The sequence below is a fragment of the Polypterus senegalus genome, chromosome 2 (assembly GCF_016835505.1).
Source record: "Polypterus senegalus isolate Bchr_013 chromosome 2, ASM1683550v1, whole genome shotgun sequence".
NCBI classification, from domain to species: Eukaryota; Metazoa; Chordata; class Cladistia; order Polypteriformes; family Polypteridae; genus Polypterus; species Polypterus senegalus.
Genome location: NC_053155.1, coordinates 205,811,100 through 205,825,868, shown reverse-complemented (window position 1 = coordinate 205,825,868; position 14,769 = coordinate 205,811,100). Strand labels below are relative to the sequence as shown.

The window sequence follows — 14,769 nt, the reverse complement described above, 5'->3', positions numbered from 1 at the left end:
GTAAGCCTGCTTGCTTTATTATTCTAAAGGATAATGGTTTTCTTAAATTTTGCTTTCATTAAGAATTTACTTCTTGGATCATCACTAATTTCTTACCTAAGCCCACCTCTACAACATGTCTAGTACATCAAACCAGTTTGTGCTTTCAGCTTTAGCTTTTATTTCTAGTCTAGTCTAGTTTCTTATTAATATCAGCTTTCATAACAAAGTCATAAAAGTTGGTCATGGGGAGCTAGGGAATCTGATGAGAAATGAAAACAAATCCAATGTACCTTGGGGCCATTCTAACCCTCCCCAAGGTAAGCAGCTTAGAAAATGAATGAGAAAGCACTCAAACATTAATGTAAATATTCTGGTTTCATTAGAGATGAAGAAAGATATAAATGACATCTCTGAAGAAAAAAACTGCATCTTGTAAATTTCAAGAGATGTTAAGAAAAGCAGCTCTCTCAGAAGAAGCAGTCAATTATTTCATAAGAGGGTGACCGTTGTGTAGACTCTAAAAGCTTATGCTCCAGCACAGGGCTATCCATCTTTGCCCATATTACCATCTATCCCATATGGAATGCAGCTAAAGTATTTCACAACCTTGATCAAGGTAGACTGAAAAATAGTGAGAGTGACAGTGAGAAATACCTGGACAAGGCCTTTAACCCCATTTCAGGGGACATTTATGTGTGGACAAGGGATATGCGGGATATGCTGAAGCCAATATTTAACCAATCATTTCAAGATCAGTGATGCTAATCTCAGAATTTTTGTAAAATAAACCATGAAAACAGAAAACAATGCCACCACTCTTCACAGGACATTTGTAAGAAAAAAAGTACACATACCTAATATTCAATGACTTCTTGCGCAGATCGCTCCATCTGACATTCATGTTATCCAAACGGCGCTGCAGCAGTGTAGCATCTTCAGAGCCCTCCAGAGACTTTAGGATTCTTTGTCCATTTTCATCTAGATTGTGGAACACTTCTGTATGGGCTTCAATTTCAGCTTGCAGGTCCTGAGCAACCAAACAGAGAAAAAAAAACACAGTTTACACATTCTAATTTGTTTTTTGTTTGCATGTTTGCATCCTTAATCCTTTGTAAAGCTTTACTAACTAGCATTACCCTAATGTGACTCTGACCAGCAATATTACTTTGGCCCATTGTCTCTCAGCCAGGTTAGCCATACCAATATGAGCATGTGATCTTCTCCCAAGGGCTGAGTAAAATAATTAAGTATGTTTAAAATTATCTAGGTGAAGTAAAAACCAGTCTGTGTTGCAGAAGAATTCTTTACAAGCAAAATACATACTGATGTGTTCAATAAAAAGTGCAAATGACGTTAAGACTATGTTTTGTATTCATAAGAATAACTCACCGCTTTGAAATCACTTTTTTTTGTCTGGCATCTCTGGACTCAATGGTACAAAACAACTCCCACATCTCATATACCATTCAACTCGTCTTGATGTCTAATTATGTAAGATGTTGTGCTTTTGCTTTTTGGTGTTCCGCCCTATTTTTGACCCTCATTAGGCCATTTTTTGAGCATATTTTGCGCAGGACCCTTATGATAAAAACTAAACCAACCGGTGTCTTCAGCAAAAAAGATTAGAAGGATTTAAAGGTGTGCCTGCCACATTAGCTGACCCCAAGGCTTCACCCCTTCATGCGATACAAGGGGTCAAAGTTAATCCTTTTCATAAAACTTTGACAAAATCGGTGATGTAGACATGCAGAGGGATACTTTTTTTTGCTGTTATTAGGTCAGCGTTCACAAATATGATTATATTTTTAATATTTAATTCTTTACTTGTGGTCCTAGCCCTCTAAGAGCGACTCCTAGAAGGTTAAAAATGGCAAGCGTCAAACATAAGCACATGGGGGATTCTTTATAGAATATTTCAAGGTCAGTGAGATCACAAGTTATTTTTGACTCTTTACAAGGGATGTAGCCCTCAATGGGCCTCTATTAAAAGATGTAAAATTATACATCTCTATTACAATCCAGAATATTTGACTTTAAACATTTAAATTGTAGTGCACATTTAAATGTATCAAATATTTAACTCAGCTATGTTTGTTTATTATGTACTTGTAACTTATTAAGTAAATCCTTATGTTTTATATGAATGCATCAAATTAGACCAGGTTAGTTTAATTTAGACTTTATTATTTTATGTTTTTGTTTCCTGTAAATTCTGTAATTTACCCCACTCTCCTATAAGTTCTTTTATTGTACAGTTTGATGTTTTGCACCATTTCCTTTTCTTACCTTCTTGCAATTAGGGCCTTCAAGTGTAACCTAAAGTGTCCTACATACAGTTTTCCTTCTAGTAACATCAGTTCTTAACTCAGACATTACCATTTGCTCATGTTAATTTGCCTTCCTTCCTCAGATTCCCTTTGAGTTTTGGTCATTGTAAGCTGGATGGACTGATTTCCTGGTTTATAGACTTTGCTTTAGTTTAAAGATTTCTTCTTTGGATTTGGTTAATTTTGGAGTTGCCCTTTTTGCAAATAAACTTTGCAATTATTAAGAAATCTCTTTTGGTTCTTTTAGGGCCACGATTTTTTATTGTTTCACTCTCTCATTTTGGAATTTAAAGGACTGGCCTTTTTGAGAGTAGCCTGATTTTGAATTCCAGGGCTAGGCCTACCCATAGTTTTGAAACCTACTGGAGGTTTTCAATAACCTTTTTTGAATTTCATGAGCTAAAATCTTAACTGATGGCTGAAGGAACTGGTACCATGGCTACACCTCCAAATTTCCAGTATCAATTCCTTGCCCACAAAGTAAATAACAGGATGATATTTAATTCCATGGTAAAATGTCATGAATGGGACCTGGGATATACGGAGGATGGCAAAATGTTTACAATTCAGTAATGCAATTGCTAGCAATGCAACCAGTGCCATTATTTGTAACATTAGTAAAGAGTACTCAATTAAAGCATATAATGACTGAAGATCTAGGAAAGTTTCACGTGTTCATTACACTTCTGGCTGCGGTCGGCTGGCCCCCTGCCCAGGGTTTGTTTCCTGCCTTGTGCCCTGTGTTGGCTGGGATTGGCTCCAACAGACCCCCGTGACCCTGTAGTTAGGATATAGCAGGTTGGATAATGGATGAATGGCATTACACTTCTGGAAGAACAATAAGTGACTGTTAAAAAAAATGGAAATTTATAAAGAAGTTTTCTGATTTTTTTCTAACAGTAACTTAACTATTGTCAATTCATTTTCTCTGCTTTTAATTTAGTTAAGTCTCAGATAGGGTAGAAGTCTGTTCCAGCAAAACAGGATGCAAGGTAGAATCAGTCCCTGGCTGTAGTGTTTATCTTTTGTTGGCCTGCAGAGCTACACACTTGTAGCGTAACAAGTGTCTCCTGTTGACCTAACATCATACTTGTAAGCTTTCTGTAAGAAAACATCTGCTGAGAAAACAGAAGTGTATGAAAACAAGGCTGTACATGGATTCAAACACATTACAGTCAAGGTGACAATCTTACTCACTTTATCGGCATACCACACTTTTATGAAATTACCAGTATTCATTTTATGAGACATGGTGACGTCACTGCTGCCTGAGCAGTCCTGCAACTTGGGTCTGAACCTCGACTCGGCCACTATGTGGGTTGAATTTACATGTTCTCCCTGTGTGTGTTTCTGTGGATACCCCCTGGTCCTCGTACATCCAAAATCACATACTGTAGACTACAAATGTGTGTATGTGAGTGTGTTGTACAAGGTAAAGTCATCCTAGGGTTGTTTCCAGAGTGCCCTATCACTCTGTTACACTATAATGGAAAATCCAGATTTTGAAAATGAATAGCTGTTCTGTTGATTTTAAACCTTCTGAAAAATATGTAAACATTTACAAAGTCTAATACTAAATTCAACTTAGTTCTTCTGTTATTAAACCTTGCAGTACAATGAAAACTATTTGTTGCTGATTCTAGTGTACAGAAATATACACTAACAATATTAATACACTAGCTGTGCTATCCATCTAAATAATCAACGTAGACCTCAGCATTAACATTTGCAGTGCACCATCTATTGAAATGTATTTTGCAATGCATGTAATAATAAAATCCATTGTATCTGTCATTACAACATTACTACAAAAGTTTGTGATGCGCCATCTGTCGGAATGATACATAGCAACCAGATGGACACGGTAATAAGTGTTGCTAGTTCTGCGGTTTTCTCTCCCAACCGCGCTAGTATAGATCGTTGTCTTTTGGTGGAGGGCTTTCATGGGATACGTTTTTGGGTTGCTTTTTTTTTTTAAACATTATGGTATTTCGAGCTATTTTTCAACATCCCTTCCAACACATCTTTACCAAGTTTTGTCATCCATCTGGCACCCATTCCCCTGCTGTTCACATTTCTATATGGTTTTCACTGTTGTAAAATCTCCCACCCCACATTGCATCTGTATGATGGTACATACTCATTCAATCACTCTGAAATATCTCTGAAGGGGACTCCCCCCACAACCTTGGGTTTTGATAGTAGGTACCTAACCCTCTCGCTCTGACTCTGTCCCCATCTTTCCAGTGTGCCATTTTGTTTACTTCAGACATTGGCCTGTGTTTTTAGGCAAATTCACTATTTTTAAGCTGCCCTTGTGCTGTAAATTTTTTAGGGACCTGGAAAGCCTGAGAAAGATACACAGAGCTTTTTATTAAGGTTGATAAGCTAGTTTCTATCTGTCTGGTAGTTTCTGTCTGTTGGATGTGGTCAACTCTAACGTTCGCAGTGAAGTGTGTCCATGCAGTTGCTAGGTCTCTGTTATTTGCCATTTGGTACAAAACAGCAGTGCTAGTGTTTGTGATGTGCCATCTGTTGGATAAAAGAGACATAGCAACCGGACTGACACACAGATACTTATCCATTGATTAAAGTGGATGGTAACAGCAACACAGCAGCCATACATTATTAAACAAGAATGAACCGCAACAAATACACAACCACCCTAGATAAATACTTTAAAAAGCATCAAGGGTCAGGCTTAAATATGCAATAAATATCAGTCAGAAAAAGTAACAATCAGACAAAACAAGTTGAATAGTAATGAAAATACATTAAACCCACACAGGACAGGTGAAACACAACATGAGTATGTATTTTTTACATCTCTCAAATAAAAAATCAACTTCATCCCAATCAACGTTTCTTTTTTCCACTGTCTCAATTTTTTTTGTCAATAAAAGTAAAAGGGTAATTAATGTAATAACGTTAAAATGATTTGGTAAACAAAACATTTTTACTTCCAACAAATTTGTACTTTTTTGAAATATGCAGCATAGTTGCTAATAGCATGACGGTACAAATTATAGAGTGGTACAATATGAAGTGAGCTCCATGCCAGCAGTTAAACTTGTATTATTGATTTGAGAGGTGTAGCTCCACAGTTGGAGAACTATGAGGTGTTGACTTTTAGGTGAGCTTTTTGTGAAATGAAAAATATTATCTCAAGACTACAATGAACACAAACATACAACTTTTATAAAGTCTCTATCTACATAAAAATTGCAGCATACGACACTAAAATAGTTGTATTTATTTCGCTTATTTAATACAATCACATAACTTTCTAATGGGACGACAATGGTAACATTTTATAAACGTAGATGTATTTTTAGAAATATAGTTTTGCATACACTTCTCTGGCCTTAAAATGAAACCAAAGCTTTAAATCTAAGCAGAACACAGTAGAAGGCTAACTATAAGTCATCTTCCCTCTACAGTGCCACTATGAAGCAATTCACACTGGAGGAAAAAAAAAGCAACAGAAATAGTCTATGATCTCTGACCTTAATGTAGTATGTCTTTCTATGCAACATTTTCCCCTTCACTCTGGATACAAAGTAGTTGTCCACGATGCATTGCCCCTTTCTTTAAAAGCACCTGCTCTGTACACAGCAACAGTTTTCCAGCTTTTTGGTGCTTAGTTACAATTCGCTGACAGAACATAATTAAGCAGACAAGGCCCACTGGTTGATAATACACAGCCACTTTGTCATTTGGAATAAAAAAAGACAACAGGGCAGAGAGTGTAGGAGGCTTGAGAATGAAAATTCACTAAATAGGCCAGTGGCAAGTCTCTACTGAACAGTCTCTTCTGTTATTGCTCTATAATCTGGGGGGAGGGAGAGGGTTTTTACTTAAGAAGAAATTTCAATATCTTTGCCAAGCACACATTTTGTCCAGAAAAAGTCAGTAATAAGATTCCGACCTTCCCACACACCGCTTAGATATTTCATGAGAGATCCTGGGAGCATTTCTAATTGTAAGCTACCTCATTTAAAAGTTGTGTTTTATTGCCCCTTTTTTTAATTATACTTAAATTTGATTTCTTTAAGATATATTGAGTTCTGTTACTAGCTCTTGAGGCACTGGTGTATTCACTTGATTTGATTTTCAATCTTTAAATTTATCTTTAGAAACTATTTTTAGTTTGATAAATGGGATATGAAGCACAGCACTGGTCCTTGCTTTGTTTAAATGGCGTTTTCTTTGCATAAGGGAATGCTAGTCCTACGCTTTCTCTTTACCTGTATTTCAAACCACAACTGACAATGGACTAAAAGTAGGACCAATCCCAGAGGAAACAGAAGAAAATCTAAAAGAAATACTCACTCTAATCAAGCTGACTGTATGTCTTTTAATCCCTTAACATAACCTCTGCAAACAAGGGAAGCACATGAACCTGGACTCAAATGCTGTGGGGCTACTTAAATTCAAAGGAAGAACAGAGCATCAGCTGGGATAAGCGTGACAAAGTAATGACAGTGTGACTATTTTTAACTGATGCCTGATTTTTCTACTTGAATGTTGTTTGGAGGAGAAATATCTTTGCCAATCCCATCATATTTTTATGCTTTGGAATGAACAGGCTGATATTTCTTACACCATTTTAAAGATAGCTTGATAGATAGATAGATAGATAGATAGATAGATAGATAGATAGATAGATAGATAGATAGATAGATAGATAGATAGATAGATAGATAGACATGCATACACACATACATAAATACATACATACATACATACAACTTTATTGTCTCCGGGGGAAATAGCAAAAATACCAAAATAGGTAGATAAAACACATACATATGTACATACATACATAGGGTATATATATATATATATATATATATGTATATATATATATATATAGTATATATTATATAAACTTCATGGTCTGCACATGAAAAAGAAGGAAAACTTCTGATGTGGCTGTCACAGTGCAGAAATATTGCTGTTGGTATAAAGGAACCCCAGTAGTGTTTCTTAATACACATCTGCTCAATGATTCGTTGGGTGAAAGTACTCAGTGTTAGTTAGTCAGAGAAAGGATGTGCAGCATTGTTCATAATGACAGTCAGTTTTGTTTTAATTCTCTCATTTGCTACTACTGTTATTGGATCTAGAGTGTGACCTATAACTGAGCTTGCTCTTTTAATTAGCTTGATGATTTGGTGGGCCTTTGTTAGAAATGATGTTACAAAACCCAGCACACCACAGGGTAGAAAACGGCACTGGCCATCACAGAGTTGTAGAAAATGTGAAGGATTTCACTTCCCAAATTAAAGCAGCATTGTCTACTAAGGGAAAAAAAGACTGCTCTGCCCTTTCTTACTCTTTTTTCTTGTCCCTTACCTTTAATTATATCGAATTCTTCATTCTCAACAAAACTTGTTTCTTCCACCCAATCTCCCTCCAATACTACAATCAAAAGTACTTCATTTTTTTTACCAGCAACAATTAGTTTTCATATTTATGACTCCTTCAATTTCAATATTAACTATCCTTCGGTTGCCCTCGCATTCGTTTCTTTCTCCTCAAAACTTTATTTTAATTTTCCTTTTCATTCCACTGGCTATACTTTAGATCTTCTCTACTAACACATTTTTAGATGATCCACAGTATCTATCTATCTATCTATCTATCTATCTATCTATCTATCTATCTATCTATCTATCTATCTATCTATCTATCTATCTATCTATCTATCTATCTATCTATCTATCTATCTATCTATCTATCTATCTATCTATCTATGTCTTTTCCTTACTTCTCTCACATTGAAAGCACATAATACAAAAGAGATTTGCCTCTGGTTCACACATTTCCAATGTTAAATTTTCTTGGTGGTGTCCACAAGCGAACAACAACATTCTAACATATTACTACTTCTTAATGTACAAAAAATTACCACGATAGTGATAACTGTATAATTGTGAGCAGTGATAGAAATTTCTCACCCTCATCTCCAGTTCTGCTGTTGATGTAAAATTGGGTACTGAGCAGCCTCTCCTCAGGAATTCTTCCAAATATGATTGGTAATCAATTTCTGTACATTGCCACTAGAAAATCTGAAATGTCATCAATACTTTATGTTCCATTTGCAAGGTAATGTATTACAATATAAGTGGTAGCAACATTTGGGTTTGTGTGTGTGTATACATGAATACAGTATATGGAAATTTTCTACAGCCAAACAATATAACACACCTAAATGGTCTCCACATGCATCGCAACATCAAAGAATTTTCCAACAATCGTTTTCTCTCTGTCCAGATAACATTAGCTAGCTGAACACATCTATACCTAGATGTAATTATGGCCAAGCAGAGTTCTTTAACTAGCTAACTTCTAAATAAGCAAGATATGTTTTTCAGTTAAAGCCAATGTCAAATGTTACATCACTTCTAGTTCTGAACGTATATCAAATATGCAGAACACAGTTACTGAACTATCACTGGACCATGTCAAATTATGTGACTGAAAAATGCTGCACGTGTTACATTTACTGTCTGGATGCAGGCCTTCCAGTACAGTCCTGCTTGCTTCTTTTTTGTGACTGCCAATAACATGCTGCCTGATTGAAACGGCACTGTACAAAGGGTTAACAAGTATGATAAGTTCAGCCAATCTGGGCCCTTTATTTATTTTTTCCATTCTATTTTAGTATATAAATTACAAGATATCAAACAAGCCTCTCATCTCTTTGCAAGGTTCCAAACATGCATGTTCATTATTCCTTGTCTCTACATTAAATGCATTATACTTTGAGATGAGTATCCATTGGTTGTCAGCTCTCAAAAAGCTGGTTGGAGTAAGTCTTAGAGTATGTCACATTACGTGAATGTTTTTACGGGAGTACACTGATACCCGCCTCCAATTTACTAAGATTATGTAAAAGAATGAAAAATAGCCTTAAGTAGTAGAACTAGTACATTTTCTTAGATACAGTATGTGGATGATGCTGTCGTCTACCCTAGTTTATCAAAGGCCTGCCACTTTTCATATTTCTGACCTTGCTATTGCACTAACCCATTTCAGTTCTTTAGCAACTTAATTTGGTCACTTGGAACCTTTATTACATTGACCATATTAGCTGTTTTGCCTCAAGAATGGATACTTCCATTGATTGTAAATTTTAGCATCATGTTGTATCATAGAATGTTCAGAAGAAACTCTATATCCAATTGGCCTAAGCAAACTACAATTTCCGCTTTCATTTTCCCAGGTATTTGAGTAATTTCTACATAAACTTGAGTTTTGCTTTCCTCATCTACGCTGTCAGCTGGCTTAGTTTAGTTGATCTTTTTCTAATTTAGTTTACATTACATTACATTACCACTTACTTAAATTGGCATTGTGACAAGCCACAAGAAATGAATGCACTGTTAGAAACTGAAACATTTAATTGGTTTGCTGTTATATGTACAAATACATGACTTAAAATTGACTGGCTAAAATTAATGAGACTGACTGAAAACATTCAAAGCGCTGTAACTGATGCCTTGACTGATCTCACAGAAGACAATTTCCTAGAATGCCTTAATGAATAGACGGAACGATAGTCTGTCTAATTTGAAGCATGCTTTACCTTATTATAACAATTAATTAAATTGAACTCATTGATAACAGTTTCTGTTATCTACCAAACATTTTCAACTAATCGCCCTACAGTTCCCTTTTCAAGACAGAAACAATGTGTGACACCTCCCTTATGTTTCAAAAGCATTACTGTAATTCTCTCTTCAATGGTTTTCCTGCACAGAGTATTAAGTGAGTAAATGGGCGTCACAACGCTGCTACCAAGTCCTGTCATGGACAAAATGTAACAAGCACATCACCACCCAACTAACTGGTTTTATTGGCTTCAAGTCATCTTCAAAAATCTCCTTCTGACTCACAAAGCAGCAACCTTCAGCACCATAGACTAGGTTTCATTATTTCTCCCACTGCATCAGCTTGTCAGACATCTCATTATGGAGCTCTCAGCAAATGCTTATATAGCATTGGAGCTACTATTCTCTGGAAATCTTCCTTCCTAGGTTTGTCCAGAAGGCTCATCACTGTTAATATTAAAATGGCATTCAAAAATCCACCTTTTGTTTCATGTATTTCAAATCAGAAAAACCTATTTAAGTATTTTCTTTTCTAACAGACATTTATGTGCCTATTCTTTTGATGCTGACTGTAATTGTCATTATATCTTTATGTATATTTAGAGTATTTTTACATTGTCTTTATCATGAAATCAAGCAATTCAATCAAGCATTGTCGCATGTTATTTCTGTATTTTTTTAAAACATCAAATGGCAGTGTGCTTCATAAAGACAAAATACAAAACAAAGATGATAAATCAATTGACCAACTGGCACATTAATTGATGGATTGACTGATGGACTGACTTGCTATGAAAGCTCCAGTCTTAGCAAGTGTAGCAGCTGTATCTTGTGATATTACCCTTAGGTCATGTCAGGTCAGGTTGGGAAGCATGCGCTGGTACAGTGTGTTGCCACACCCACCGCATAAGGAAACAGCTCAGGATCCTGTTTGGCAACCCCCCCAGATAGACATGCAGTCCAGTCCCACCCCCTGGAAATGACCATCTTTTTGCAACAGCTAGGTGTTACGTGGGCCTCCCCTTGCTCTGGTTCATTCACTCTGGTCCTCAACAATGAGGATCCTATGAGCTGGATCCACCTCAGAGAATCACACCACATGCTGAAGTACCATACCTGATGCTTCCTCACAATGCCAGTAATGTGCCTCATTTGGGATCCATGAGCAGCTACACATTCGAAAACAAAGTTAAGCCAGTGGTACCCAAGGACTCTCCGAAGAGACATAGTACCAAAGGAGTCCAGTTTTTGTCTCAGGTCACTGGATAGAATCCATGTCTCGCAACCATATAGCAAAACAGGAAGCACCAGGACTCTAAAGATTTGGACCTTCATCCTTTTGCACAGATATCGGAAGTGCCACACACCCCTTCCCAGCGACCTCATGACCCCACATGATCTCCAAATCTGTTTACTGACTTCATAGGAAGAGTCCCCAGAAACATGAATGTCACTGCCAAGGTAAGTAAACTTCTCAACAAGGTTGACACTGTCTCCGCAGACAGATACACTGTTGATGGCCGTACCTAAGAGGTCATTAATTGCCTGGATCTTGTTTTTTATCCAGGACACTTACAAGCCCATACATTCAGACTCCTCACTCAGTCTCTCAAGAGCCATGACCAGAGCCTCCATTGACTCTGCGATCACAGCATTGTCAGCAAAGTCAAGATCAGTGAATCTTTCTTCACCAACAGATGCCCCATAGCTGCTGGACCCCAAATCCTTGCCCAACACCCAGTCCATGCAAGCACTGAACAGAGTAGGAGCAAGAACACACCCCTGACGACCTCCCAGGATCAAGTGGGAAAAATGCACAGGTTCTGCCTCTGCTCGGCACTCACAATACCAGTGTACAGGCCGGCCATGATATCCAGAAACTTTGAGGGGATCATGCGGAGTCTCAGGATGTCCCAAAGGGCAGCTTGATCAACTTAGTCAAACACTTTATGCAGGTTGACAAAGGCTGCAAAGAAACTCCAAGACTGCCAGGATGTGGTTAATGGTAGACTTCTTTGGAGTAAAACCAGACTTCTCCAGTCACTGGTAGGTGAACAAGTGATCACGGATTCTACTGAGGATGACCCTATCAAGGACTTTACTCAGCACCAAGAGTAGTGTTACACCCCATGTAGTTGTCGCAATCCAGACAATCACCCTTCCCTTTCAAGTTAGGGACAACAAGTCCTGTTTTGCAATCTATTGGGATGACACCCATCTCCCAAATGGAAGCAAATATTTGCAATGCAAGGAGGAAAGTCTTACCACCAGCCTGGAGAAGTTTACCTCAGATATGACAGATTCTTCCCTGTCCTCAGCTGGTACATCACCTGTGCAATCTCAATGAGATTGGGTGGTTCACAGCTAATTGGAGGATCAGCCTCAAGAACCGTGGACCCAGAGATGTCCAACATCCTCGCAGGAGGATCAGCGCTAAACAGCTGCTCAAAGTAGTCAGATCAACGGGTCACAATTGAAGCGTCATCCGTAAGGACCGTTCCCTCACCCACCCTGACTGCGACTCACCAAGGAACAGATTCGGATGTGTGCAATGTTTCGATTTCTCTGTAAGCAGTATGTGGGTCACTAGACCATAGATGGTGTGTCACTTACTCACAGATTCCTCTAATAAACGCCTGCTTATCTGCCCTCAGAGCCCTTGGAGCCATCTAGCCGTGCGCTGCAGCTCATCTCGATGATATCCAGGGTGCCCTTTGAGATTAAACACCTCTTTTTGGGAACATCAGTAACACCAACACAACATATTACCCTCCAATACAATTATATTGTTTTCAGTTGTGGTTATTTACAGAACACATTAGATTATTCTAAACACATCTTTAATCCATTAACTTGAAACATGTGTTTTGGAGTAAGTGGACTGAAAGGATATTGCATAAACTGTATATACTGTATGGCTGATCAGGACAGTAATGTGTATTCCTAAATGGCATACACTGTTTTATTTACTTAGTTATGCTCTTTATTTCAGGCCATTGTAAAGATCAATTGTCTTTCTCCTTCAAACGCTTCAGTTGCTCTTTTTATTATGACTTACTCAGCACTATATATTTTCTTTCTGTATGTTAGCGTCAGCCAAAAAATTTGACCTTAAAAAATGAGATTTAAGCTACTGCCCTGCATTCCTTATCATGATAGAAAATACATTTTTATCAACAATTCATTTTAGCTAAGGTCTGAAGCCTGCATAAAAATATTACTTCGATAACAGATTCATACAGCATTAAGAAAAGGAGGTGCATTGAAAAAAGTTACTTTAATGGTTTATATTTTACTGAAAAAAACTTTATTAACAGACATAATTGGCAATTTATACAATTTTATTGTCTTGGAGAGTAGCAGTAACTGACATTTGGCTACCTGCTGCAATAGCAGATTAATTAAATGCCTCTAATTAGTGTGTAAATTGCCACATGTGAAAAGTACAGGGTGAACAGGCATAATTAGGGTCAGCCTTTGAAAAAGACAGCCGTAGAAGCATGAGGGAGAGAGAAGATAAAAAATGGGTGTAGGTAACTGATTAGTGACCATGAGGGTTTAATCTGATTTACTTGGGGCAATCTTTAGGGCTCAATGTCTGTGTGGATAATGCAGAGCTCAGAGCCCAGAAAGTTCAATCAGTTCAATTAAGTAGGGATGCTCCAAGTGTGCCCCGCTGTAGCAGTGTGATACTACATTAGCCACAACACCTAATCTGCTTATGCTGTATTTTTTATTTACTATATTTGTGCCTGACAATTTTATTCAAAAAATCTAATTGAGCTACTCACATTTTTGTTAACTAAAACTGGAGAGTTGACATGGTGATGAAACTTGATTTGGGCCAAAGAGAAATTAAGCTATGGGGACAATATAACAATTTAGCTTGTAGGCCATATTCTGTATGATACAGTGAAGTATGGGAAGTTAGGTAGGTATGATATATAGTGTAGCTAGACCTAAATATTTTTGACCCAAATTAATACAGTTCAAGATCACAGAAAACAGACACTATCCTGACCACACTTGCCAGACCTGAACTGGGGATAGATAGATAGATAGATAGATAGATAGATAGATAGATAGATAGACATGTTTGCTGTGAAAGAATCTCTAGTATAGTATAGAATATAATATATATAGTATATAATACACTTTGCTGATATAACGTTAAGTCCACAATAACAGATATGCCACCCCGATTGCAAAGTAATTATTATTTTTGTTTTTGACTTGATCAATCAAGACCTGAAGTAATGCAGTACCTAAAACGTTGTATCATTTTATGCCAGACTCACCAAAGACAATTCAGCTGCAACTAAACTTAATTTATATTTCAAAATGTACATAACATAATATAACATTCTCAGATCCAAATTAATCCATTGTTGAGTTCCAGAGCAACTAGATCCCATCCTGGGAGCACTGGACACAAGACAATGAAAAATGACCATTGTTGACACCTCTCATTAACACATCCTCACTGATATATTTAAATGGGAGTATTAGTAAATTAATGGAAATAATTAGTAAGGAAAAAATGAATGACACATACCAAAAATGGCGCATTAGTGAACAGTTAATATTAGTTTAGATAGGGGAGATCACATTTCACCAATATTATCACCTATTAAAAAGCAACAAAGCATACAGTCAGAGATGTGCGTAGAAAATGAAATATCTTCATTTATTGGAAGTCTTTTGATTCAGTTATACTTGCCAGGCCAGTGATCAAACAGAGAAGCAGAGTTCAAGGTGCAGCGTGTGTATTGTAGATGGATGTAAAACACAGGAAGTGTAATAATGCAAGGAATCTTTTCAGAATTAGGTGATTTTAAAGA

At 37.1% G+C, this 14,769-nt stretch overlaps 1 protein-coding gene across 14 annotated transcripts in view; it reads right to left on the bottom strand.

Moving 5' to 3' along the window:
- Window positions 1-14,769, bottom strand: part of dmd (dystrophin) — a 2,654,580-nt gene that overhangs the window by 492,187 nt on the left and 2,147,624 nt on the right. For 12 of the 14 annotated variants that reach the window (XM_039745194.1, XM_039745193.1, XM_039745197.1 and 9 more), the window contains one exon: window positions 837-1,009. In XM_039745194.1, coding sequence (XP_039601128.1) covers window positions 837-1,009 — 173 coding nt within the window. Of the gene's footprint in view, window positions 1-836; window positions 1,010-5,815; window positions 5,861-14,769 lie in introns of those variants that run through there. The other 2 variants (XM_039745205.1, XM_039745206.1) reach the window with 1 other exon arrangement.